Below are 27,664 nucleotides of genomic sequence, written 5' to 3'. Positions count from 1 at the left end.
AATCGCCTCCAACGGAAACCAGCTGAGAGAAAGGGTAGAGAAGACAAGATGGCGGAGTGAGTGGGTTGCGCTTTCTACAGACGGTTGCGACCCTTGAAGTTTGCTGAAAACGCCCTTAAAGGACTGAAACGATTAAAAAGGCAACATTACCATCGGACGTGTAATTATAAGGGCTGTTTTTGCTACTCAGCACGGAGGAGGTCCGGACATTTTCCCGCGGCGGTCCTTGCTACAGCGTTAGCTTGATGCTAACGCTAGCCAACGTTATTTTTCACTAGCTGCTACTACGAGCTAGCTGGGTGGTTGTTGAAGGCCGTAAGCTTTTTGGGATTTAGTTTGGATGTATATACTTAGATACTGACACGGCATTCAGTGTTTGTCGGAGGAGGTTGTATTCGAACGAAGATCCGTTGTAGCCGGTAGCCTATGAATACAGCAAACAAATTCGGGAGAAATCCACTTCCCAACTTGCGTGGTACGTTAATTGTCGAAAAAGATCTTTGGAATAACGTTTACAGCTAGTCCATACTTCCCCTCATCAACGACTATTGCACACACAGGACTCTGTATGTTCTGAAGACAATCGGCTACACGGCCACAGTTTTCTAAAGGTAATCGGGTGGAGATCGTCATTTGGTGGATATTATGGCGAGCAGCAGTGGCTCCAAGGCCGAATTCATAGTCGGTGGAAAATACAAGCTGGTCAGAAAAATTGGATCGGGATCTTTCGGTGACATATATCTGGCCATCAACATCACAAATGGAGAGGTAATTCACGGCTTCAACGTCGAACGGTATTGTCGGGAACTCGGTTGTGAGTTTTCCTTGTGAACACAACCGTGACTGAGTCAAATGTATTGGTCAACTTGATACATAGCTTTGTAAGTTAGCCGGTAACTTGTAGTTATCGAACTGTAAAATGTATTCAGTAAAAGATGCTTCACGATAATGAATTGGCTGTATTCATTGCAAAGCGTTTGTCTTTGCTGTAAATACAGAGTATGAAATATGAATGTCTTTTGTGTCATTTTCAGGAGGTAGCTGTAAAGTTGGAATCACAGAAAGCCAGACATCCACAGCTGTTATACGAAAGTAAGCTGTACAAAATCCTCCAAGGTGGTGTCGGGATTCCACACATCAGGTAAGGGGAACGGTTATTACGTAACATCTTAGCGACTTTCGTCACTGACAATAAAGGGACACTGTATTGTTAATATGTCTTCGTTTAGCTACATTATTGTGGCAAAGTGTACGATGAAAAGGAACAACTGACGATAACGTTAGAGGCTGGTCGGCATTAGGCCTGCTAATCTGCCTAACGTTACCTAGTCTGTTCTAGGAACGATGTGTTTTCCGTGGTCGCTTAAAAAGCCCGTCAGCTGTAGATTTCACACGGTGCTTTGTATCAGTCGTGTTTAGACCCAACCTGTGCCCTTTTATCGTGAATAACAGTGGTTAGTGTTGAGGAAAACCAACTGTGTGGTTGGAAATGGCCGCTCCTCTTTTGTTGTGTTAGCTCCCAACATGTCTTCCCTTACTCTGTTAGAAAATGGCGGCGGAGCACAGAAGCGAAAACAACAACCTAAGAGCCCCGGTAGAAGAGTTTTTTCACCGCGTGATTTCAGCCCTAAACGCCGTTCTCTGTAACGGGTCACTCGCCATGTTTAGTTGTGTTGAATTAGCTGTTGACGTTGTGGTGTAACGTTAGCTGAACAGAGCATGTGGTAACGTTTTAGAGACACAAGCTGTGTCCCATATTTCACACCGTTACTACAACTGTAAAGTATACACTATGCAGTATTACTCACATGGCTGTTTTACTTTCATGTTATTCTGATGAACGGGCATGTGAATTTGACTGAGCAGTTCCTGACACCGTAGGAGCCTGAGCTATTTATTTGTTAGTATATTGGATTAAAGGAGAAGTTTGTGTGTGTGTGGCTGTTGAGGGAGAGATTAATTCTGGCCACTGCATGTACAAAAGTGGAAGTACAGTGAGCAAATGAATATGGTGCTGTGCACACCAACATAAATAGTATACTATTGTTTCACATGTTAAGAGAAGTAATTTCTCCACGATGAAACAAAGACAATAAATTGTTATTTATTCTAGGGTTGTTTGGTATACTAACGTTAATTTGAGTGAGATACAACAAGAGCTTTAGTGACACTGTGTGCTTACCTCATTATTTTGATACTGTTCTTTTTACTCAGTTAACCAGTCCCAATGAAATAAACTCAGTCCTTTTTTACTCCATGTTTTCTGCCACAAAGTTAAAAGTGATACTGAACATGGCATTCATTACTGTGAAGGTGACAGGAGAAACGTGTTATCATTCAAACAATAGAGCCGGTTTGCTCTGCTTTATTCAGTATTATGCCTCAGTTTGAGTGGGATTGGTCACCTCACGTACCTATTTGACAGATTCTGGAGAATCCGTTACATATCTATTTGTACCCTTTTCTATCTTTAGCACCACTTAAGGGAAAGTCCATTGGACATGTATCATTAATATTGGTGCATACTTTTAAAAAGGGAAATGGTCATGTTGGTTCCCATTGCTCTTCTTGTGTTGATGAGGAATATTAATGTTGTATCCCAACCCTTGTCTGTTCTATTTTGAACATAATTAGTTTGAAATATAGAGACTCTACCATGGCTTTGCAGTCTCCCCTGTGTACTTAAAGTAAACCCACAATCAAAACACAACTTTTACAATTGGTGTTGTGTAAAAATCTGAATAACTTCTGCAACAGTAGAGAACAGTAATTCTCTCTTAAGTGACTGCTGTAGGGTTGTAATGAAGCTTGTGGTCAAATAGCATATGGTTAATGTAGTGCTGCACATCATGGCCTGATTTACTTTTTAAAGAAACGCTTGTCTTGCTTGCCTGAATCAATCTGAGGGACGGTGTGAGTTGTTTTTATTTTAATAGTCAAACTCATTTGAATTTAGTTTGGGGGAATCGGGAGAAAGTACCTGCTCTGTTACAGCTGATGGGTTTGAACACCAACCTATTCTGACCTGTGACAAACTGTAGTTGCCCAGGAAAAACACCTCTGAATTGATTTACTATTGTGCCTTTTGTGTTTTAATAACCACATTTACAATACACGGCTCCTATAAAAAATACTGTTTCACTGCTTCCGACTTAATTTTGCTAGCGTTTGAATTACAGAAGATTTTTGATGTTGAATACTAAGACAAAGTGTTGAAGGTGAGTCAAGAATGCACATTTTGATTGTTTCATGACGAAAAGTCAGTAATATCAATGATCAAAAGTGGATTATTAGACATGTACTAAACACAACATGCATGTTCTTAAATGAATAAAAGCTTTTTTTTAAGCAGTGAACTAATGGCTGCAATGCAACTTGACAAAGTTTGAGTGAGCAGTTATGCAAATGAGAATGGACGGTGTGGGACTTTGCTGTCACGTTTAAAGAGATTCCGTAACTCTGCTGTAGATCCGCCATACGCTGCTTTTTCTCTTCTACACTGACCCAAACAATGGTGCCATGCTGCCCCAGGGTGTGAATAAATATATATATATTTATTAGTGCTGGGCAGTATGACCAAAAATGTATATCACGGTATTTTGCCTAACTTTGGCGGTACCACGATATATCACGGTATTCTTTTTGAACTCGTACACCTCACCATGAGTTCAAGTGTGGAAAAGAAATACTTTGATCTCAATGTTTTCACAGCACTAGTTTGGGAATGCAGTCTTTTTAGCAATTTAAATTGGTAAAATTGACCACAGATATTTAACTTTCACATATGGATTCTCATGAGATCTGCCCTATGATGTCTTTCATTGTCTCTCCTCCCTGTGTCACGGTGTGGGTACATCTCACTGGAGTAAGGAAACGTATCAAAATACCCTTATCTGATTGGCTAAACTGCATCACGTGACGTGATTTACAACGCATTGGCCTGTGTTTTTCCTGCGCCGCTGAACAAGTGCCGTAAATGCTGGAAAGGAGCGTGAATAACTCCGCTGCTTTAAGGCAAAGGCCCGCGACCCACTGAAAACGGGTCCGCGACGACCCACCAGTTGAGAATCTGTTCTACAGGATCGTGACGAGCGGTGAACAGCTGTTTGTGTGGCGTGTCTTCCGTATCTTTCGGTTTCCTTCACCTACATTCCCCTGGGTCCTAAGCCCCTCCAAGTACAGCTTCGTATCACCCTCTACGTACCAACGTACATTTATAACAAATACCACACATATTACACGTAATCAGTGTTGCATATGTGTCAAACTCTATCGGTGCATCTCCGGTCTGTCTATGTTCATCCTGCATCGCTGTTCTGTAATGTAACGTTACTGGAGGACGGAGCCTCTCCCAGCTGTTAGCAGACCATTGTGCTAGCAGGCGAGTGAGCTGTACCCAGCATGCAGTTCGGCGGTGAAAGTTTATAAATGTACAATTATTAGTGTTACAAATTGTTTGTGTCACAGACTGTTGTGTTGTGGTGTTTTGCTCTGTTAAAGAGCGTTAGTTGTGGGTTGTTGTTATAAAGTTATGACCATGACTAGGGATCTGTCTCAATACAGATAAGATAACTAGCTCCACAGCTATTGTTTTCGGTGGCGAACATCATCTATAGCAGCCTGTTGAAGACTGTCAGCAATGTTCTGGCTATGCACCGGTATGGCGGTATGTGGAAAATTCATATCGTACGGGAAATTGAAACCGGTATACCGTTTGAACCGGTATACCGGTATATTATATATATATATTATATATATTACATTACATGGCTTACTGCCTATAGTCATCTACAGAACTGGGAATGGCTCAGGTTGATTTTGAGTTGGAGAAGATACTGATAAAGATTGTTTTTGAAAATCTAGAAAAGTAAATTTTACATTTCAGACAACCTTTTCAATCTTGATATAGATTAGTTTATGCCATGTTCTCTTGTCAGAAAATAACCTTTCATTAAGCATGGCTACTTTTTAGGACAAAGTATCTGCCTGTGTACCGGACAGAAAATATCAACATTTGACTGGTGTTGATTTTCCTTTCCCTGTTCTATATCTGGCTAACAGCGCTAACATGCACGGCCTTATACAGTAACAGTACAGCTGGCACATGGCTGAAATGAGACAATGACCGGGGAGCCATTAAGGCATGCTAACTTTGTTGAAACCTGAACTCTGAACACACACACCTTCTTTACAAACTAGAAGTGCTTTGTCAGGTAACCGCTGCCATAGATACACTCACACATGGGTTGGATGCCAATTGTGCATTTTAGAGTCCTAATGCTGGCAGCTTTTTTTGATAGGCACCAGGAGTTCTGATCATGAATTGGAGGTTTTAATAGTCACAGGTCCTGTAGGTTCTGAAGCAAAGCTTTTCCACCTTTGCTGTAGCAGGAACTTGATTGAATCTTTGCACCGGTAATGCTGACTTTTGTTGCAGCAAAATCTTGTTTAAACCTGTCAAACCTGCTGGTCCTGCTTCCCCTCCTCCACTCGTAGTACAACCTGGCTCACCTTTTATGCAGTCACCGCCTATCATAGTTTCAGTGTTTCCTCATTCTCGCCCTGTTTTTTCATACCAACTGAAACAACGTCCTTTCTTATACTTGTTGCAATAATGTTTTACCCACAATTTATCATAATATAATTAAGGATTCTTTTTTACTGATTTACTGTGGATTCTAATAGTGTTTAGGTTTTTTTGGAGGGGTAAAAGCTCTTAAAACAAACTGCCCTGGAAGCAGAGCAACTGAGGAAGACAGTAGCTGTGCAATGAGAAAATAAGATAATGGGACAAATATTTGTATAAATTATAATACATGTAGTGCATTTAAGAAAAATTATAAAATAGCTATAACTTCGTGATTTTGTTTAGGCCAGCAGAGAAGGCCTTGCTGGCCATGACGGCCCACCACTGGTCATTATAAAACTATCTTAAAATATTTAGTTTTGAAAAGAAAGTTGTTGCCATATCTAAATTCTTTATTTTCAAGTTCCTGCTTTTAGATATGTTGCAGTTTTCACAAAAAGATTTAACATTCACCACCGTTTCATGCATTCAGATTTTTTCATATATTGTAGCATTTCTTGGTGACAAGCAAACCTATAGTAAAGAAACCCTTCAAAATATACTTGATGACATAAACATGTTTTCCCTATTCTATGAACTCCTTACTGTAGAATAAGCCATCATAAACTTATATAAAAAACAACACAATATATGGGGAAACCGCTAGGTTGTTAAAAGATACCGTGATACAGATAGTGGGTCATTCCCCCAAGCATTATCCCCACCCATATGCTCTGTTCATGCAATGCCTTCAGAATGGGGCGAACAGCAAAACGGTTTTGATTCTGTTCAATGAAATAAGCCCAACGGTGAATTAGAATTGACTTGTTTCCATAGTGTAATGCACCTTTTTAAAACGGTGTTAGGTGTGTGAGTCTGGCTGAGATCCTCATTGTGGACACATCACCAGGCTGTTTCAGATGAAGGTATTTACCATGTTTTGAGTAAGGAAAGGCCTGTGCTGCACTTCAGCTTTTCTCTCTCCTTGGCAATAGCATACGCTGGCAAAAGGGCATGGACCATTTATACCAAGCAAGTACAAGTAATGTAACCAGCACATGGTTGTTTTAGTGTTGTGCACTGTGCCTACTTAAAACACTCCTCCCAATCTGATAAATTTGACTTTTTTTGTTAATGTCTTTAGCTAATGTGAAATCAACCATATGACTCATGTTGACCCTTCAATTGGTTTGACCCGTTTGACCGAGCCTCCTTGAATGTGTTAGGACATTTGACAGAATATAGATTATCTGTTAAATACACCCACGTGTGTTCCTGTTAAAATACCAAGACCGTTGGATTTATTATTAGGGTAGCTGTAGAGCATTGGGGATGCTTAACACACATAAAGCATAGTGTTTGTTTATCATCTTGTTTGATGTTGTGAAGAATTAGTTGATTACCTTTGATGGTACTGCTCTGTAGTATATGCTTTGAGGGCAGCTGTCAGCTAACTTACTGTGTGGGTGTAGTAGAATATCTGATATAGATGTAATCAATAGAAATCTATTAACTGATTGATGTTTTTGAGACTGTAGGACAATTGACTTGTTTCAGTCTAACATCACTACTGCCTTTGGGTCAGTCTATCAACCATGATCACAACATACAGGCCACTTGTCCATAAGAGGCCTGTTACAAGCACATCAGGGTGAGAGAAGAGGGAGTATTAAAATAACATGGAGGGCAAATGTCCATACAACAAACGTTAGGCTGGGTGGACATCGGGTCTGTGTAGTAGGCGGTGTCAGGATATAGGAGATACAGGTCAATATATTGAGATACTGTAAACAAGGGTCAGAAGAAAAAAAATGTATATCCCTAATCATAATATAGCATATTTTCTGGTAAAAATAGTCTATGTGAAATAACTGCATGTTAAAACATTTTTTTTATATACTTTTGTGTGAATTAAATACTTGACAAAAAGTACTGACTACTTTCACGTTTATTATATTAATAAGAACTTTCGTGCAAAATGAACAAAACTGTTCTTAAGTGAAATTCTAGAGGAAACGGTATTTCCAGCTACACACTGACTATGCTGACACGCATGAACAAATACAGAGTAATCACATTAAGAAGATAGTTTGATTTAACTACACTTAGTGCTGGGCGGTATGACCATAAATGTGTATCACGGTATTTTTTAAGAATCTGGCGGTTTCACGGTATATTAATTTTTTTCCTTGACTGTTTTTATATAGGTTTATAGTGGCTTACTCTACTGTCAAGTACATGGAATATAAAAACATTTTAATGTCGTCATGTATAAAGGCTTTGCTTACTATAGGGTTTGTTCGTATAATGTTGGGATAGCAGTTTGGCTGAAGTATTTTCACCCCGGTCAGATATATATATATATATATATATATATATATTGCATAGCTGGATCGTTATTGCGTTCGTAATGTCGCTCAGCCGCTTGCTTTTTTTTGTCATGCACATCGCTGTTAACAGACTGTTGTGCTAACTAGCGAGCTGTACCCAGCATGCCGTTTGGTGGTGAAATTTTATAAATGTACAATTATTAGTGTTACAAATTGTTTATTTGTCATAAACTATTGTGTCGTGGTGTTTTGCCCTGTTAAAGAGCGTTAGTTGTGGGTAATTAATTGTTATAACCATGATTAGGGTTCCCTCTCAATACACATAAGACAACTAGCTCCGACCGTAGCGCCCTCCGCGGCGAACAATATATTTTGCTGCCTGTTGAAGAGTGACAGCAGTTGTGACGTTGTGTGAAAAATCATATCATACGGGAAATTAAAACCGGTATACAGCCCAGCACTAACTACACTGGGGTATTCCCATAAGCAGAACTAAACCTTTCTGAGGAATTTGAATCAGTATGTGCTTATTATCCATTTCTGTATATTCTATCTGTATCATGATATCTCTAGATATGATTTCATCCCAATAAGATTCCATTGAAAGATAATGAATTATCTCATTGAGTTGTTGCCTAGCCCTACCCTTTACACTGCTGTTTGTAGGCATAGCCAGGAGTCTCAACCTGCAACTTGGCATTTAGATGAATGATAACCTGGTTTTTGACTTCTGAAAAATAAAATGGAGACCGTCGCCAATTATCATCCGAATTAAATGACCATAAAGTTGCATGTCTATCCGTGTATTGATGAAACGATACCTTTACATTACCCTTATGATAGTTAATCTGTTTTCAACCTGAGAAGTTGGTTCAGACGATGTGCTGTGAGACAGAGCCACCCTCATGATATGACTACTGTGTTCCCAGGTGGTATGGCCAAGAGAAGGACTACAATGTCCTAGTCATGGACCTGCTTGGACCCAGTCTGGAGGACCTCTTCAACTTCTGTTCTCGCCGCTTCACTATGAAGACGGTCCTTATGCTGGCAGACCAGGTATCTAACACTTACACACATCTCTCTGCAATGTTCTGAAGCAATGAACATGGTTAAATATAAGCACCTCTCTGCAAGAAGGTCCTGGTTCCAACCTGCTAGCTTTGTGAGTAAGGGGTAAGCATGGTCTCTGCCTGGGTTTCCTGTGGGTGCGCCAGTTCAGTTTTAGGTATTGGTGCCTTTAAATTGCCCATATTCATTGAAATGAAGACCTATATTTTAGTATGTTTTATGTAGAATGGTCATAACTTTGAAATATGTAACTGTGGCTTTCTTTTCATCTTCAGATGATCAGCAGAATTGAGTATGTACACACAAAGAACTTCATCCACAGAGATATCAAACCAGACAACTTTCTCATGGGCATCGGCCGTCACTGTAACAAGGTAAGACCCGTCTCAGTCCTATACAGTAAGTATGGATTATTGAAGCTCTCAATAGAGCTGTTGGCATGGTGGCCATGTTAACTTCACAGTCCTGGTCTCTTCCCCAATCCTCAAATGTAGCTTGAGTAATGGTGATCTCTCCATATGCTATATTACTGCCTCTAAAAGAAGCTTTTAATGGCTATGACACTGTTCTGCTGTTTCAGATACACGGCATGTTTTTGTAAGCCTGCAAATGGTATCAAATGTTGTGCTGTTATCACTCGTTTGACTGACAGCAACATTACCTGTTCTCAGCACAGCAGAAATCAACGAGTAACAGTCTTATATCAAATATGATCCAAAAAGAAGACGCATAACTAGTGCAATTCCATATAAATCTGTTCATATATGATGACTATGGGCAGTGGAGGAGTTGAAGTCACATTTCCACAGTTAAATAAAAGTACAAAGTAATACTCATTTATCTTGTGCCCCTCAAGTGTTAGTTTATGTAGAACTAAAATCACCATCAAAGTCTGTTTCAATATGATGCATACATTATTGGCATTTCTTTTTTAAGTTTGAGGTTTCCATAGTTTTTCCAAAGTCTTGTTACACATCAGTTTTATAATCTCTAAAATATATCTCATCAAACTGTGTGAACAGCTGCATGTAGATCATGTACAGACGTGCGTGATGGTTAGCCAGCTATCGGTACAAATCAGAAATGAAAGTTAAACTTGTGACCGTGGGATTATATGGTTCTATCTGCATTCAGAGTGGCTATTGATCTCCAACTGACCCGCAGGCACCCCAATATAGAAGACCAGATGGGGGACAATTCTACTAAGAGAAGCCAAATAAAGACATGAATGATTAATACATCATTTTAAATTAAATAGATAGCTCAGTAATTAAATATTTATTTATCTAATTTATCAATATATCTGATGCAAAATGTAAAATACCTTCCTAATAATAATAATACTTGGAATTATAAGGTTCTATTTGCTTAGGCAGGGCAAAAGTGAATTGTTTTAATACAGTAAATTCATGTATTCATTTCTGAGTGGAATATGATTCAAGATATTTGATAACGACCAACAATTCAGTCACATGCTTTAGACACAAAAAGTCTTTGATTTGACAAAATGCTTAAAAGACAGATTTAAACTGACAATGCTATTAATGTTCCACTAACAATGCAATTCACCTCGTTAGCGTTCCCTATCACTTTCTGCTGATGCTTTTCTACTTCTTTTAGCCTCAATTCTTTTTTGTTTTCTGCTGTTCTTTTTTCCACTTCATGTTCTTGCTTGAACAAACTAGTTATGAGCTTTGAATGTAATGTCTATGCTGAACAGACACAAACTCAAGCATGCTAGAGTTAGCATTCAATTAGTACATGTTTAGTAACTAGCTGCATAGTACTACATAGTACATTTCTGATCCTTAAAGAACTCCTAACTTTGAGTCATTCATAATTGCTGTCTTGCTCAGATACTTTAGCATGAGCTGTGTAATTGACTATCAATTCCCTAGCGTCAATTGTTAATTTTGCCCCTTGTAAATTATTTCTTTAGGTGTGAAAATAAAATCTTTATCAGAGTGGTGCAGATTCAAATGAGAAAATATTTTAGTGTAATTTGGGTGTACTGGCCCTTTAAGCCTGTCCACGCTAATCTATATAATTATTAAAAGTTTCAAAACCTGTGTTTTTAAATTGTTTTCCAAAGGTTTGCCATCCACCATAATATGCTAAAACAAAAAGTTAATATCTACAACAAAATCTTAGTCCCCAGTGTTTTTGTGTTTGGTTTTCCATAAAGCAGGTCACACAGCACAAAGGCATACCTTGATGGGAAGTATAAATGATGGGCAACATGATCAAATAAAGTTATGCAAACCTTTATACCCTAAATAATGTAATTCCCTCTTCATTATAAAGATAATTGCTGATAAAAAGTAAAGGTTACAGGTGGTGTAGCCCAGTTTCTGTGTACTGAATTCTTTCTGAAGAATTGACTGTATTGTGGACAATGATGCTGGTTTTCTAGCTACTCGCACAACACACATTGAAGTGATTTTGTTGTCTTGTGATGTCATTCGTTTGTCTGGTCAGAGGTGTGTATAATGAAGTTGCCTGAAATTCAGATTGTTTTGAGCCCTTGCAGACAGGCAACGTCTGGTTAAGTTAAAGCATGGGATGTATGTTTTACCTTTAGTGCCCAACCACCACTGACCTGTCCTGCTTAGTGACAGCCTGCTGCAGCCTGCTTCTCATCCCTGATGCTGCAGTCTAGCTACTTTTGTTTGTTTTAATTTAGGGTTATGGCTAATAACCTTAAATAGGACTTAAATAGGATGTAATTGCTTTGGTGATTATTCCATTGCAAAAATGGGTAGGTAACTTGTTACAGTTGTACACAATCAATTAAATGACTACTTTTACATACTCAAGAGTGGGACAGCTGTATGTCTTGACGCAGTAGTATTTGTCCATATTACAGCAAAGCGGAGTTTACTGTGTACTTTTGGAAGTGTCAACTAAAGTCGAACTGAACTTGAGTGCAGAATGCACATGCGGGGGTTGACCTATGGCAGGCTGTTTGCTGGGGGTCACTTGACGTCATGTTGTTCTCTGCATGGGCCAGTGCCACACTACAACATTTGTATTATGTTTTATGTACATTTACACCGGATTTTCATAGAATATATGGCGGGGCGTGTTCTGCTATAATTATTACATTTGCTTATCACTTAGTTGTAGTGAAACCAGCGCGACTGCAGAGGCCAACATTATAGTTGTCCCACATTCGCATGATTATTTAGAGAAGTTGCTAGCTATGGTATCTTGTATGGAATTAGCTCTCTCTATGCATCTTGTAGGAATTTTAGCCAAATGTAGTCTCTTTTTGTTGCAAAACCTTTTGCCTGTGAACATTTTGTCAGTACTAAATGTACAGTCAGCTCATGGATGGTTTGCTTAACAATACAAGGCTTACCGATTGATAGACTTAAAATATTTTAAGCAAAGTTCAAATTAAACGGTACTGTTTCTTTATTCCTTCTTGTGCATCAAATGTCCTCAATGTCTCTTTTTCACATTGGTGAGGATAAAGAACCTTGTTGGACTAACAATCTCCAAACGCCTTCGAAGTTGGTCATAAACCCCTGATTTTCTTTTCAATCAGTTTTGAAGTGCCAATATGTGCGTCAACACTTAAATGTATTCTGAGAAATCTTTATTTTTTTAATCAGCACCAGCACCTGATGGAGTGCTCGTGCTGATATTGATGTTTAGGGCAAAATGGTGCTGTTCAGTATCTTGTTGCATCTCCCTAATGGTTTAATAAGCTATGTCACTTCAGCCTCTGCACCTTTTTTTTAACCAGAGCGTCTACACTACTACACTTTGATTGTGTCATGGACACCTCCGACTGAGGTTAGTCTAGGTCAAATGCTTGCTTTGGAAAATGGGTCTCAATACACAAGTTGATGTTTCAGATTTCAGGGAAGTTAAACCACTAAGTATACACTAAGTAGAACACTATGACTTGGTAACCACCGTTCTGGGATCATGCCCCAGAGCAGTGCTAGAACGTATGTTTTTTTTTTAAAGTTTGTCCCGAAGTGGGCACCGCTGTTTTTTGGGTGTCATTGTTTCATAGCTTATGGTTTAGCCTGTGTCATAGGTTACAAGTACTTGTAGTACGTTGTTCATTTATTTGTTTCATAATGCTAACAATCTCTGCAATAAACCAGCACTATATCACAGCTAACTGTATGCGTGGAGCTTTTGTCCATCATAGTGACAGATAAGAGAACAGTTTGAGTTGGTGAGTCTGAAGACTCCTTAATGTGATACAGGTGATCACAGCCATTTCTCTCCAATACTAACAACTCCAGTACAGATTTAACCCCTTATGTCTGCTTAGCTGCGTATGATTGATGACGTTTTTCATGTAAACAAGAGGCAGGAACTCTCCCTATGAAAGTGGTGGTCTGTGAACAACTTTGTTAAGATAATATCTCACCAGTGGCCTGTTGAATCTTTCTTTGTTACCAGACATTTAATATGAACTACTTGTTTTGCTGGTGGAGGAAGGACAACCATGGGCTCTTGTCTTTACCATCTGCTGCCAACATCTCCTCACTCCCCCAGGTCTTTTCTGAGCCATGGTGTTGCCTGTCTGCACTGGCCTTTACTGTCACTGTCAGACATGATATTGAAGTTTCAACATCTCCACGTTTCATGAGACACTTTGGGCTTGTTGTACAGGGTTGATCTTACCACGGTTGTCCTGACAGAAGAAATTCCTAGTCATGTGGTTTCTTCTAGAATGATGGCCAGAATGATCACATCTGTACCACAAAGACTTAAAGTGTATACTTTGCCAGTGTAGGTCCAGCCTGGGATGGGCTTATCCTAGCTGTACAGGACACTGTTAGTTGTATCAAAGGGAGATAACCATGTGGGTGCAACCAGAAGTGCCTGTTGTACTCATGCTAACTGTGACTGAAGGTGGATAGAGGCTGTGTGATTTTGACCCCTGCCCCTCTACTGTCTGCCCTAGTGTTTAGACTCGTCAGTGGGGAAGAGGAAAAGAAGCTTGGCTGTTAGCTCTTCTCAGGACCCATCTTTCTCAGGATTAAACCAGGTGTGACCTTTACCACAACACCAGCTGCCTCACAACAGCAGTTGTCGCTTTGCAATCATACCTAACTACTACACTGGTTTAAAGTGAATCAGACCACCAGCACCCATCTTGCACTCATAATACCCAATGTATGTACTCCCCCACCCAGTGTGCACTTCCACACATTACAATGGGAGAGGAAAGCAAACTTTCCACCAGCATTGCCTAGGGAGTGGCTATTGTCCCATTTAGTTGTCCCTCCAATCGTGGCTCATTGGCTTCTTGCCGACATTAAAAGCCTGTTTCTGTCTCTTTATTGTGATGTCCTGATAGTAGTTCATATCAAACCCGATCTCAGAGCCAAGACCGTATTGATATTGATTTAACTAGATCCGTATAATTTTCAAAAGCAGGATATCGAAGAATTAGCAATTCGGCTCCCAGAACTCGTGTTTCAATCGTACTGATGAATACTAAATCAGTATGCATCCCATCGAAATGTATAGATGACTATTAACATACAGTACTACATAATAGTCTTTTATCCAATGCATTTTTTAAATCTTTTCATGAGATCCCAGCTGAGCTGCATATTTAACAAAAAGAAGTGTAAAGCAAATGAAGAACAAAACTAAAAAAAGTCTTTTTAAAATGCTAAGCAAGCCTTATTTTTTAAGATGCAAAGAGAACCTGAGCTACAATAGTTTCTTCTTCAAATATGGCGTAAACTGTCACAACCCCTTGTTAAAAAAGCCAACTGCTTGCCTTTCTAGTTTTATCCATTTAGCCCTGTTCAGCTGCTTCATGTGAAACTGCTCACATTCACGTGATTTAAGAGAGGTGACTGATGACGGCAAACTTTTAAGGACTTTATCTTTCACAATTAATGTCTTGCACCGGCTTGGCATAACTTTGCAATCTGCAATAACATTTTCCATCAGTGTCAAAATTAAATTTCCCATGGGTGTCAAAAGGGCACGTGACTCTTTCATGTAGCACTAGCCCCAAATGGCTTCCAGCAGGCAGTTGGTTGGCAGTGTGCAACATATTTTTAAATTTGAGATGGTTATTTTCTTTCTAGAGGATCTTAAGACTATTCTCAGGCCAATGTAAATATCACATGCTTTATACCATTGGCTGCTTCTGCTGTCCAAATAGGTTTTTTTCTGATTTTAAAATAGTTTTCATTCAAAATGTATTTGTGTTTTACACTCTGAGTTGGTGAAATTGTGCAAATACAAGTACTCCTTTGCAGCACTGTAGATCCGTCTGAGCAAGTTTAAATTACACTAACTAGAAAACATTATTCCATTCAGGGCTTGAAACTACAACTGTACATTTAAATGGGGATAGGTGAACATTTCCCTGAAGCAGCTATCCTAATGAGTTATTCAATAATTGACGGGCCAGTATGGGGGTGTACTTCAGGTGTGCTGAGAGGGAGGTGCACCTGAAATCTCAGAAATGTATTCTATTCAGGCCTTTAGTTTGTCTGAATTGACCAGAATTTCAAGATGCATGGTATGGTATCATTATGTCATAGCATGGACCAGGAATGTCCATATATTGTGCAAAGCAGCAGTATCATTTTGTCTTGGTTTCCATGTTGTGGTGGTGTGACTGTTTGAAACTTCTTTTTTCCAATAAGGTTTCTCTAAATGTAGATTTGGAGGAAAGGGGATTTTCTGATCTTCTGTTTCACCTCTGGTTGTTTTTCTATTGAAAGTGCCTGTTTGGGTTGGAAATTAGTTGTTGTGTTAAAGATGTCACATCAGTATTCTGTTCTTTTAACTTAATGGCAATATAGGCCCTGTGTCAAGTTTGTATGAGAAGACCTCGATGTCGACCATGATCTGCTCTGCTTACATTCACAAACAACATGGCATATACTGTTGACACCTGTATAACGATATTAATAAAATACAACTTTTTAGAGATCTGAACTTCATGTGGGTAGAAATCAGATGATGAAAACCTTCCCTAAATGTACTAGTTGTAGAGATCTTATAGACCTTAAATTGACCAATAACTGTTATTAGCATAAAGCCTGGAAGGTGGAGTGTGACAGTAATGTTATTATACGATTGAACTGTTAGACCTTCACTGCAGAGGTGTGTTCCCTGGACGTTTACACCAGTAACACATTTCTTTCACAGTGACTGCTCCGACAAACAGCTGAGGTCTATGGGACAACAGGGCTTGTCTTACCTATTGAGGCTGTATGTAGATGGATAAGCTGACAAAGACGAGCAGAGTCCTGAGGCTGTCATTTTATGCCATAATGAACTCCTGTCATTCTGAAACCGATACTCTTGCTTCTGGTCCCCAGGTGGTCTTGATGTTTAAATTAGCAGTTAGCACACATGCATGGATGTGAGGGTGGGGTGGTTCGGTGTGTCTTTGTGGTCCACTTCTTCATGAAGTGTTTAACTTGTGCATGATCGTGGAGTACACCCTGGATGTTTCCTGTGCTTTAGTAAACACATGACATCTGACTGCATCGCTGGTTGCCCCGCATAACACAACCTCTCAAAATTAGTGTAATTAAGTGGCCTAATTGTCCAACAAAACTAACTGTATTCCATTTCTGAATCTCTTATGCAGAAATCATTCATTTTCATCTTTCGTAGCCGCTGCTGTCAGCCATTAAACGGTACATTTGAGTGAGATCTCACAGCCTACTAACCACATGTGTTTTAAAGGAATACAACTTCAAAGGTTCTTTTAATGCTTTAAAGAAAACAGCAATGCACTACCACTATGGTACTGTACCAGGGAGGTAAAAAACTTGAGAACAAGTCTGGAAGTTGGCTAGTTTGACTTTGGTGTAAGACTATTGCCACCGGAAAGTGACTATTTATTAGGGATGTAGTTGTTGATGTAACACCCCCCCTGCATGTTCATGTTGTCACAAGGAGCTCAATCAATAAGACAATGTTTTCAACATTCATGATTTACAACAGGACTCAGCTAATTATCTGTTTTAAAATGAAGAAAATATGTATTTTTTGTGCATCTTTATTTCTCATTAACTTTTGGATTATCATTGCTGTGGGGTGTCACTGACGGAAAACCACAATGTGTTCTCTCCCTCTCTGTCAGTTGTTCCTTATTGACTTTGGTTTGGCGAAGAAGTACAGAGACAACCGAACACGACAGCACATCCCCTACAGAGAAGACAAGAACCTGACTGGCACAGCACGCTATGCCTCCATCAATGCACACCTGGGCATTGAACAGAGGTCCGTGCACACATCTCTTATCTGATTCTCAAAGAAATTCTTTATTTCTTCCATGTTTTCAGATGCATGTTTCTGGATAATTGGCATAATAGGCATTTGAAAACATGGGGACTGGTTTCTCAGTTGAGCAGAGCTAGCAAAGCAAGACTTGAGTTGACTTTCACAGGTATCTGGTTTTACACCGGTGCCACCAGCACCGGTTATGCAGTAACCAGTTGTTATGCAGTAAGTAGTAGATTATGCAGTAACATTGCATTTTACTGACTGTCTTTATGTATGTGTAATTTCACCACATTTATTTGACTATTATTTACCAGTTGCACTGATTAGGGCTGCTGCTGATCTCAAAATTTGGGGTTCGGCTCAGTTTTAAGTCACAGATCAGATGGATCAGCACAAAAACGGAAGCAAATATGACGTTTAGAGTTTCCCTGTTTTTCGCCACAGATACCATTTGTTTATTGTCGATGATCCATATTGGCCAATAGTGTCAATTTCTGTTTTTGTTTTCTTAGCAGCTGGTATACAAGGCTCCAGACTATTTTTTTATTTTTATTTTTTCTCCACCTCCCCAAAAATCCTTTCAACTTCTCTAAAGTCAGCCTAAGCCATCAAAAACATAACTGTTAAAATGTGACCGGCAAAAACCAGATGTGACACTGATCGACTGGTCGTGGCCTATCAGCTGAAAACGCGACGTTTGGATTGGCTGCCGATCAGTCGGTGCATCTCAAGACCTAATTTTTCTGAATAGAAAATATGTCAGAGGAAGGTTTGACTGCTTCTTTACTCAACTCATTCTGTTGTCTGCAGTCGCCGTGATGACATGGAGTCGCTAGGCTACGTGCTGATGTACTTCAACAGAACCAGTTTGCCGTGGCAGGGATTAAAGGTATGAAAATATAACGGACTGTGGTTATCCAACTCTATTCTCAAACTGTTTTCCTTTTGTTCATTTTAGTGACATTTAAATACACTTCATACACTCTTTGTAGGTTTGTTTTACAGTATGTGGGTTTTACAGCCAATTATTCTCTTAGGCGTTACGGTGAGCATGATGTTTTTAAAGCCTAGCATATCTTAAACCTGGTCAGTAGTCTACTTGACATGCCCAGGTCTGAAACACAGAGGGGACTTGGGGGTCAGCCACAATGTGTGGATAATGTATGTATGTATGTACATACAAAGCATGCACATTTATGCCACTGAACACATGTTACTGAGCTACTACAACTGCAGTGCCTACATGATTATTATGCAGATATAATGACTCAGATACTGCATTTATGGAACAAAAGTGAAAATCCATGTGAGTGGTCATATGTTGCTAGTAGTGTATTTGTGTTTTTCAGGCTGCCACAAAGAAGCAGAAGTATGAGAAGATCTCGGAGAAAAAGATGTCCACCCCTGTTGAGGTCCTCTGTAAGGTAAGAAAAGGTTCAACAGGGACAGTGGTAAAAGTTGTCTTACGCCACATTCACTCAGCTGAATTGTATGAATTCATGTTTCCAGGGTTTCCCAGCAGAGTTCGCTATGTATCTGAACTACTGCCGTGGATTACGCTTTGAGGAGGCTCCAGACTACATGTACCTGCGCCAACTGTTCCGCATCCTTTTCAGGTAAATGGACATCCACATACTACACCATTTTTCCAGGGCCTGTCTTGGTGCCAATGTTCATTCAGCCCTGTCTTTTGTGCTACTTATGACATAATAAACCTCATTGTATGGCAAGTTTGCAAGTAGTCTGCTCCAGTCCATCACTTGAGCTGGATAAAATGACAGCGGTCGCCATCGATTGCAGCTAATATATTAATCGGGATGGCTGCTGAAACTCGAACTATTTAATGGGTTAAATTATTAACCAGTGCAATTTATACTCCTTAGCTCAAGAGGGCAGTGCATTTCATTATTACCATTTTGTTGATAGATTCTGACGTAACCGGGTGTTTTAGCCATACATTTCAAATCACGCTGCAGCACCTCTGCTCTGTTTGTCAGGGCTGCACGCACGAACGCACGCACGAACGCACGCACGAACGCACGCACGAACGCACGCACGAACGCACGCGTTTATCAATACAACTTTTCAACAACCATAAACGTGTAGCAGAACTATATTAATTAGCTCAGTGTAGCCTCTCATTCACTGCCTCTGTTTAACACAAGCACAGCACGCTAGCTCCACTGATGGTAAACTGTTCCAAACAAACACAAACCCGTCTGTTTGTAGTCTAACTGTTGAGCTTAGTTAGACACACAACTTCATTTTGGCAAAGTCTTGTGAACTTGTCTGCTGGCTGAGACAAAGCTGCCCCTCCCCCCTCTACCAGCGCTTCACTCACAACTATGGTTTATTTATTTAGATTTTAGATTTGTTTCCAGTCAGATATTGAGTTTATTTAATGACTTTATGTTCTAGAAACAACAAAGTTATATTCAAAATACAATCAAATCCTTTTCAGAATATATTCTTTTTTTTAAATAATATATTAGAAAGCAATAAGTTGTGAAAGTGAACTGATAAGGGTTAATAAAGGACTGAAGTAGTATCGGGGCGACTGTGGCTCAGAGGTAGATCAGAGAATCAGCGGTTCGGTCCCTGGCTCCTCTAGTCCACGTGTCCTTGAGCAAGACACTTAACCCCAGAGTGCTCCTGCGAGCTGTGCCTGCGGTGTGTGAATGTGTATGAATGATTCTTGCATGTAGCCTCTGCCATCAGTGTGTGAGTGGGTGAATGATGACACGTAGAGTTAAAGAGCTTTGAGTGGTCAGAAGACGAGAAAAGCGATATAAAAGTACAGACCATTTACTATTTGTTGATGAGACCCTAAAGATCCTCATTAATGAATAAGTCTTTGTGTCACTCATTTGTAGTATAAATACACAAACAAAGCATGCTACATTAAGTTCAGATGAATTTGTAAGCCATCACGTTACAGGATTATTTATTTTCTTCCTCCTATTCTTTCCCTCTTCTTTTTCCCTTCTCATCTGGCCTTCCAGTCTCTTGCTTCCCTATGCCATTGTTTCCTTGCTTCATTTGTTCTTTCCCATGTTGCTGTTCTTCCATAACCTGTTTTTACAGTTAATTGTTGGTCATATTGGGCTGATAATGTCTTTCTTTCTATTTTAGGACTCTGAACCACCAGTATGACTACACATTTGACTGGACCATGCTGAAACAAAAAGCAGCCCAGCAGGGGGCCACCTCCGGGGGCCAGGGCCAGCAGGCACAAACCCCCACAGGCAAGCAAACTGACAAACCCAAGCCTAACATGAAAGGTTAGTAGCAAACAGCCAAGCGACGTTTTTTTTACAGACACCAATTGCTCATATATTCATTCAGGATTGTATTTAGGACTATTAGATATTGTTTTATTCCCTAACCCACACCCCAGTGCCCCCCCCTTTTTTTTTTTAAAGAATAAAACACCAAATTGGAAATCAAAAGCAGATAAAGCCAAACAGCATTACAAGTTTCATGAGGCACCTTAAAAGAACAGAAAAACCCAAATAAAAGAATTTGATACAATTGGTCTGTCTTGCAGAAGCAAAGACGTCCTTGGGGAATTTGACTACTAACTTTGCTGTCATGCTATTCTGTTCCTTTGTTGGGGCCGGACAAAAGGCTCTCTGTCTTAATGCTGACCAACTCACTCTGACTCCTCTGCAGTCTGTCTTTATTAACATTCCCACTCAAATCTTTATTGTTTCCCCTCCTCACTCAACCCTTGTTTTTCCGTGCTATTTGACTGACATTAATGATCCACACATGGTGTCAGGCAGATGGAGACTAGGTGTGGCTCATTAGAGACAGCAACCTGAGCCAAGTTGGTCGTCTGTGATGTTACTGTGTGGAAGTTTCCATGGTCATGTAACTTCACAATCTGGTGTAGAAGCTGTGTACCAATAAGTAACCAATTAAACCAGGAATACCCTTTTAGGACATTGGGATTTTGACAAGTTCTAAAAGTGCAGTTTGGGAGTATTACACTCAACAACACAAGGGAAGGCAGAGATGTCCGCATGAGAAGAGCAATGATCTTTAAGGTTAAAGTTGTCTTTTGTAGCAGTTAATTAAGCATATGCTTTAAGACATTTAAACAAAGGTTTGTGTTATTGTGAATTTTCATTTCCATTTAGAATGTATATCTGTTTTAAATATCTCCTTATTGGTCTCCTTAATTAATATCGGTCTCAGCCCTGAAATACAAACCTATTGGTGAGGCAACTGATCACAGAACTCGTGGTTGGGACCGTTTAGGGTCACAGGATCGGATCAGCGGAGAAGAAGGGTGCTAATGTAACTTTTAGACAGTCTAGACTCTAGAGTATTAAAAAAAAACTGCATTTTGTTCAATTCAGTATCATGTGAGCCACCTCACTACATAAACATTACAAAAACCAAACCTATATCATTGTGCAGTACATTACAAGTGTTCTGTAATCTATGGAAATGGATACGAGAGGGTCACTATGCATCTTAGAACTGAGACATTTCCACACCTCCACCCATTATGCTGGCATGGTTTTTGCACCACACTGAATGTGATTAGGATAAAGTCTGTAAAGGGGAATCTCTTTGGGTAACCCAAAGGCCCCATTTTAATTCTCGCATCTTGAGGTGAGAGGTCAAGGTTTAATAACACCAGTGCAGTTTAACATCTCCAAGATTTAGCCTAACTTGGGAGTGTTATTCAGCCCATGACATAGTCTGTACCAATGAGTTCATTAGGTCATCTAGTTTCACATGATACCTTCACCTCTAGCTTGAAGACTTCATCCTGAGACTAGCCAATGTTAGTGGAATGGAGCAGAGACCCGGCATCTACAAACCAGACCAGCAGCTCACAGATCAGCTCTGGCCACGTGAAGATCATTTCTCTGGTGTTAATGATGCAGCAGAGGGGCTGCTCTCCACTGTGTGGGTGTAATGTTGATACCTTGGCACAGTTGGAAGACAGAGCTGGACCAGGAGTTGAATGCTGTCAGTTTCATGGCTATTCAAGCTGTAGAGGTTCTATCAAAGGCAGCAAGCCAGCTTTCCAATAATGTTATGTACAATGTATTGTACAGTTTAAAACATGTCATGCTGAAAAACCTGATATAATGCTGGTGCTTTCTAATAGCTTTCTCTTTCATTTTTTATTAAGTCATATATTTTTCTCATTTTCTCTCCCATCTATTTCCAGTTGAGCAGTCAGTGATGGCAGTGGCACAGAATAACTGCTGTGAAGATCTCAAGTCCACCTAAACTGCAGTCAACACTGCAACTCTTCACTTTCATAGTTCATAAAACATAAAACTAGAAGTTAGAAAGAGCCTGAATGTACCTACAAAGTCTTTTACTTTTTTGCACCTACAGAAAGTCACGTGTGCACACAATGCTTGCTAAAAACATTTTAAAGGACAAAAACTAAACAAACGCTCTAAATAGGAGACCAATACTTGTATGGTCCTGCTAGCTTAGCGTACCAGATAAGCATCTCTACTAGACTCTGGTGGAGCGTCGTGGCAGGAGAAGCCTCTCCTGACAAGGAAGCTTCTCTTGAAGCCGAAGGCTCTTTACAAGCTGTTCCAACATGTCCCAACATGTCCCATCTGTCCCATCTGTCCCTCCACCCAACACTCTTTACTTTTACCTATTTGCTGGCTATAAAGCGCACACTATTTTAGGGAACTCAACAACCATCGGTAGTGTGACTATGCAATTAAAATCTTTTTAGCCCCCTCTGACAAAACTTTGTAGCACATGGGTGACTATGGATCAGCGGCTCTGCTAGTCCATGTCAAAGTGTCCTTGTAACCCCAAATTAGTCCTGTAGGCTGTTTCTGCAGGTATGAATGTTAGTCCTGATGGGCAGGAGGCACCTTGCATGGTAGCCCCTTTCCAAGTACTTTCAGACCTGTATTGTATTTGATTGAATAAAATGCTTAAAGAGCTTTCAGATTTCATTTAATCCATTAATAATTTCTTCATTGTGGATTCTGGTAGAATAATCAGTTACTGCTTTCCACACTTGAGTGATCCAACACTGGCAGGATGAAGAGTGAAGAGTCTTCCAGTAAAGTGGAATCTGTTGTTTGGTGGTCTTCAAAGGTGTTCACGTTTCCGCCGTACAGCAGACACTGTTTTAGCTCTACCCAGAGTCACTGCTTTAGCTATTTACATTCTTTCTAACAAATTATAATTTAAAAAGCAAGAGACCTTTCTTTTGTTTTGATTGACATGAACTGTAGCCAACGGTAGCATCCATGATGCCTGTGCTACCTATCTCATAAGGCTTTCCTGGTTACATCAAGGTCCCATAATAAGTTTTAATACCAAAAGCTGATATACATGTTTGAATCACAGTCCTAATACATGCAGACAGTGCAGAACCCTTTTCAACAACCTCTCAGTGACTTGGATTACAGTCACGTTTGTTTTAAATGGATGAGTCTGTTATCCACCCTGGCTTCATAACCCTGCTCTCTACCGGGGTTGAATGTGGGCTGAACACTGGTTTTCCCTATGAAAAGTGACACCCATTCATACCATGGACCAGAGGTCACTAATAGGTCTGGCGTGTCTGGACCCTGGACGTACAACCGATAGATAATTGAGAATTATAAAATTGACGGAGCGCTTCTATTTTAACTGGTGCATCTTTTCCAGCCTTTACGGGACTCGTTCAGCAGTCCAGGAAACGCACTGACCAATTACATGCGTTGTAAATGATGTCATGTGATGCTGTTCAGCCAATCACGTGTATTCCAATAAGCATCGCCCTGACTCGAGTGACATTTAAACACACGGGAGAGACGGAGAGAGACACAACAGTCGGGAGAAAGTATGAGTCAGAAGTTAACGTTCTCCAAAAAGAGCAATGTGGACAGCTTAACCAAGAATGTCTTAACGGTTCATTCTTCCCACAGGCAGTTTAGAACCAGTGTGTCTCGTATGTTCAGTTTAGAACCAGTGTGTCTCATATGTTCAGAGACCGTGAAGATTATTCAAAGCATTAATGTGAAGCACCACTATAAAAACACTTTTTAGCAAACGTACCCACTCGCATCTGAAATGATGTCACAGATAAACAACCTAAGAGCCCAATATGATCAGAATCTAACACATGAATTCACTGACCAACAATGATGTTAACAGAGGAATAGAGCTGAAACAAGAGGTTTAATAACCACAGATAGTCCATGCTCACACATTTATATCATTAGAAGATGAGAAGAATGTTTTTTTGATTGACATCACGTCACACCTGAATGAACTGAATTTAAAGCTGCAGAACAATTCAGTGAAATACATTTTTCTAAATTAAAGTACTTTACTTTTAGAGCCACATTTTTCAGAAGCCTTGTTTTTTATTTTTAAATCTTTATATTTTACCTGAAGCAACATTTATTTATTATTAGAGTATGTATTTAATTATTCCAGTTCAATTTGAAATCTGACAATAAATATTGTTAAATTATTGAATTTACCTTTTATTTGATTGACAGTCAGTTGTCAGACTACAGACATACTATAATAATTATGAGACTAAATCATAGAACAAGTGCGACGTTATTATGATGTTCTGGACCTTTAATGAGGAAAGTATCTAACTGGACCTCGTTGAACTTGTTTAACTGATCACCCCTGCCATTGACTGTATATAGATGCACATGCGTCGCTACCTCCTCCCACTGTACAAAGCCAAGCCCAACCATCGTGGATGCAGAAGCTGCCATCATGCGCTGGTGACGTCCTTTGGAGCCAGAGTGTGCTCATGTGTAGTAATGCAGCCATAGCTGGCTTTCATAGAGGTGTCTCTGATCTTCTAACCGCACCGATGTTTTTTAAAGGTGTTGGTGGAAACAAAAGGCCAAACAGAAAAGACTGGTGATGCTGATCTGGTTGCAGGGAGTTTGAAACATGCAGATGCCGGTTTTCAGTGTATAAGGAACACAGTTGTGTAACTACATACCACTTATGGTTAATATGGTAATTGTAACATGCACCACCTCTCTTTTTAGGCCACATTCATTCTATTGTTCTACATAGAAGTTTATGAAATGGTGTTACAACAACCTCAGCTAAATGTTTGACGTCACCTCCAACATGTAACACACAGTTGTGCCTGTAGGGTTACTGTTGTGTACAGATAGTGTCAATCAACTTATTTTTTTCTGTTTGCAACTCATCACTGAGTTATTTTCAAACTGGGGTACTAAACAGTGTATCCCTCCTCGCTGCTGACCACCTGCTTTCAGACACTATGCTGCTGGAGTCCTCTGTCTGTAGCTGTGACACAACTGAACACCGTTTCTGTCTGTAGCTGTGACCCAACTGAACAATGTTTCTGTCTGTAGCTGTGACACAACTGAACACTGTTTCTATCTGTAGCTGTGACGCAACAGAACACTGTTTCTGTGTGTAGCTGTGACACAACTGAACACTATTTCTATCTGTCTGTAGCTGTGACACAACTGAACACTGTTTCTGTCTGTAGCTGTGACACAACTGAACACTGTTTCTGTCTGTAGCTGTGACACAACTGAACACTGTTTCTGTCTGTAGCTGTGACACAACTGAACACTTTCTGTCTGTAGCTAGCTGTGACACAACTGAACACTGTTTCTGTCTGTAGCTGTGACACAACTGAACACTGTTTCTGTCTGTAGCTAGCTGTGACACAACTGAACACTGTTTCCGTCTGTAGCTGTGACACAACTCAACACTGTTTGTCTGTAGCTGTGACACAACTCAACACTGTTTCTGTCTGTAGCTGTGACACAACGCAACACTGTTTCTGTCTGTAGCTGTGACACAACGCAACACTGTTTCTGTCTGTAGCTGTGACACAACGCAACACTGTTTCTGTCTGTAGCTGTGACACAACGCAACACTGTTTTTGTCTGTAGCTGTGACACAACGCAACACTGTTTCTGTCTGTAGCTGTGACACAACTCAACACTGTTTCTGTCTGTAGCTGTGACACAACTCAACACTGTTTCTGTCTGTAGCTGTGACACAACTCAACACTGTTTCTGTCTGTAGCTGTGACACAACGCAACACTGTTTGTCTGTAGCTGTCACACAACTGAACACTGTGTTTCTGTCTGTAGGTTTCTGAGTGCTCTCTGCCCAGAGCAGAGCTGCAGAAGCGTTGGTGACCAGGACCAACAAGTCTCTCTTCCTGGACAAGCGACAAACAGAAAGTCTCTCTCCTTCCATAATAACTATCTATGTAATGGAAATGTATAGATCTACACACGCCTTTGTCAGCTGTGTTATCTATATATTCATATGTATATATAATAAAACTCTGCACTCCGAAAGAAAAGAAGAATGAAAAAGCAGGTTTTTTTGGATGTGGAGGCTGTAGCCCCCTGCCCCCACCCCAGACACACGCCCCCACATTCACCCCGTCTCTGTCCTCAGTGTTGACTTTTTGTAAGGTTTCTTTGGAAACTGAAGTTAAGAAGATAGTCAGCTGACCCTCTATTTTTCTCTCCCAGTGGAAACATCTCAAAGCATCTTTTCCCCTCTTCACTCCTCAATTATTTCACTCCCTCCTTTTACCAAGCAAATGTTAAAACATGTAAACAGAACTGTTTCTCCCTTTTTGTTTCTGAAATAATTGAATGATGCAACCCTGGATGTTATTTACTAAAAAAATCAGAAATGTTGGATTTTCTTTCTTGTTTTCTTTTTTTGTTTTCCTATGGTGATTAGGAGTTTGCCTGTTGACAATATAAGCAGCTGATGGCAACAGTCAATGATAGAATGATACTCTGGCTCGCGCTCTAGAGCTCTGAATTATTAAATCTGTTGTAAAATGGTCTTCTCCAAAAATTCCAATAAAAACATGACATAACTCAGACTTCCAAGCATAAGTTATTATCAACCATCTGCACAATGAAACCTGTCACCAGCACCAGTCATGTGTGTGAATGTGACCAGCTGATTGGTCTTTTCTCATACAAATAGAATTGTTAATCCACATCAAGTCAACATCCCACTCTGATTCTGTGTAAACTCCTTTGTGATCTTCCTCCAATTCCACTACTAATGTGTTTCATCCTCATAAAGCTGCCACCATTGCACTGATTGGCTGAGAGTACAAACGTATACATGCAGAACTAAATAATATCCAGTCAGAGTACCAAGAAAGCAGTTAGGAATATCTGAAATATTGAAGTTCAACGTGTAGTACCCATAGTGGGTGAGTTCTTGCCTGAATGACGATAAGCATCAAAACAATGGAACTCTACATTGCTGCTGTACAGCACATGGAATGAATTCAGACAGCCCTCTGAGCTGCTTCTGTTAATGCTGTTGTTGAAGTGTTGTAGTTATAGTTGATAATCAGACTAAATAACTCAACATTCAGAGAAATGAACAGCACAGGCTACCAAAGGTAAATTGGGCCAACAACGATGTCAGAGTGTAGTGATTGCAACATAAAATGTTCTCCATC

General features: G+C 40.0%; 1 protein-coding gene across 3 annotated transcripts; it reads left to right on the top strand.

Annotated features, from left to right (window-relative positions):
* Positions 1 to 27,067, top strand: csnk1a1 (casein kinase 1, alpha 1). 3 transcript variants are annotated; one of them, XM_079167467.1, is made up of 10 exons: positions 1 to 768; positions 1,035 to 1,141; positions 8,826 to 8,952; positions 9,240 to 9,338; positions 17,063 to 17,202; positions 18,016 to 18,094; positions 18,555 to 18,629; positions 18,715 to 18,821; positions 20,338 to 20,486; positions 22,397 to 26,300. In XM_079167467.1, exons 1-10 carry the CDS (start codon positions 646 to 648, stop codon positions 22,456 to 22,458), a joined length of 1,068 nt encoding a protein of 355 aa, XP_079023593.1. In that variant the 5' UTR covers positions 1 to 645; the 3' UTR covers positions 22,459 to 26,300. The 3 variants fall into 3 exon arrangements, with proteins under 3 accessions (XP_079023593.1, XP_079023592.1, XP_079023591.1); XM_079167466.1 differs by lacking the exon at positions 22,397 to 26,300 and adding an exon at positions 26,310 to 27,067 and having other exon boundaries at positions 2 to 768; positions 20,338 to 20,450; XM_079167465.1 differs by lacking the exon at positions 22,397 to 26,300 and adding an exon at positions 26,310 to 27,067 and having other exon boundaries at positions 2 to 768.
* Positions 27,068 to 27,664: the final 597 nt, after the last annotated feature.

The sequence above is a fragment of the Pholis gunnellus genome (assembly GCF_910591455.1).
Source record: "Pholis gunnellus genome assembly, chromosome: 10".
In the NCBI taxonomy this organism is placed as follows: Eukaryota; Metazoa; Chordata; class Actinopteri; order Perciformes; family Pholidae; genus Pholis; species Pholis gunnellus.
This window is presented reverse-complemented; position numbering and strand designations above follow the sequence as displayed.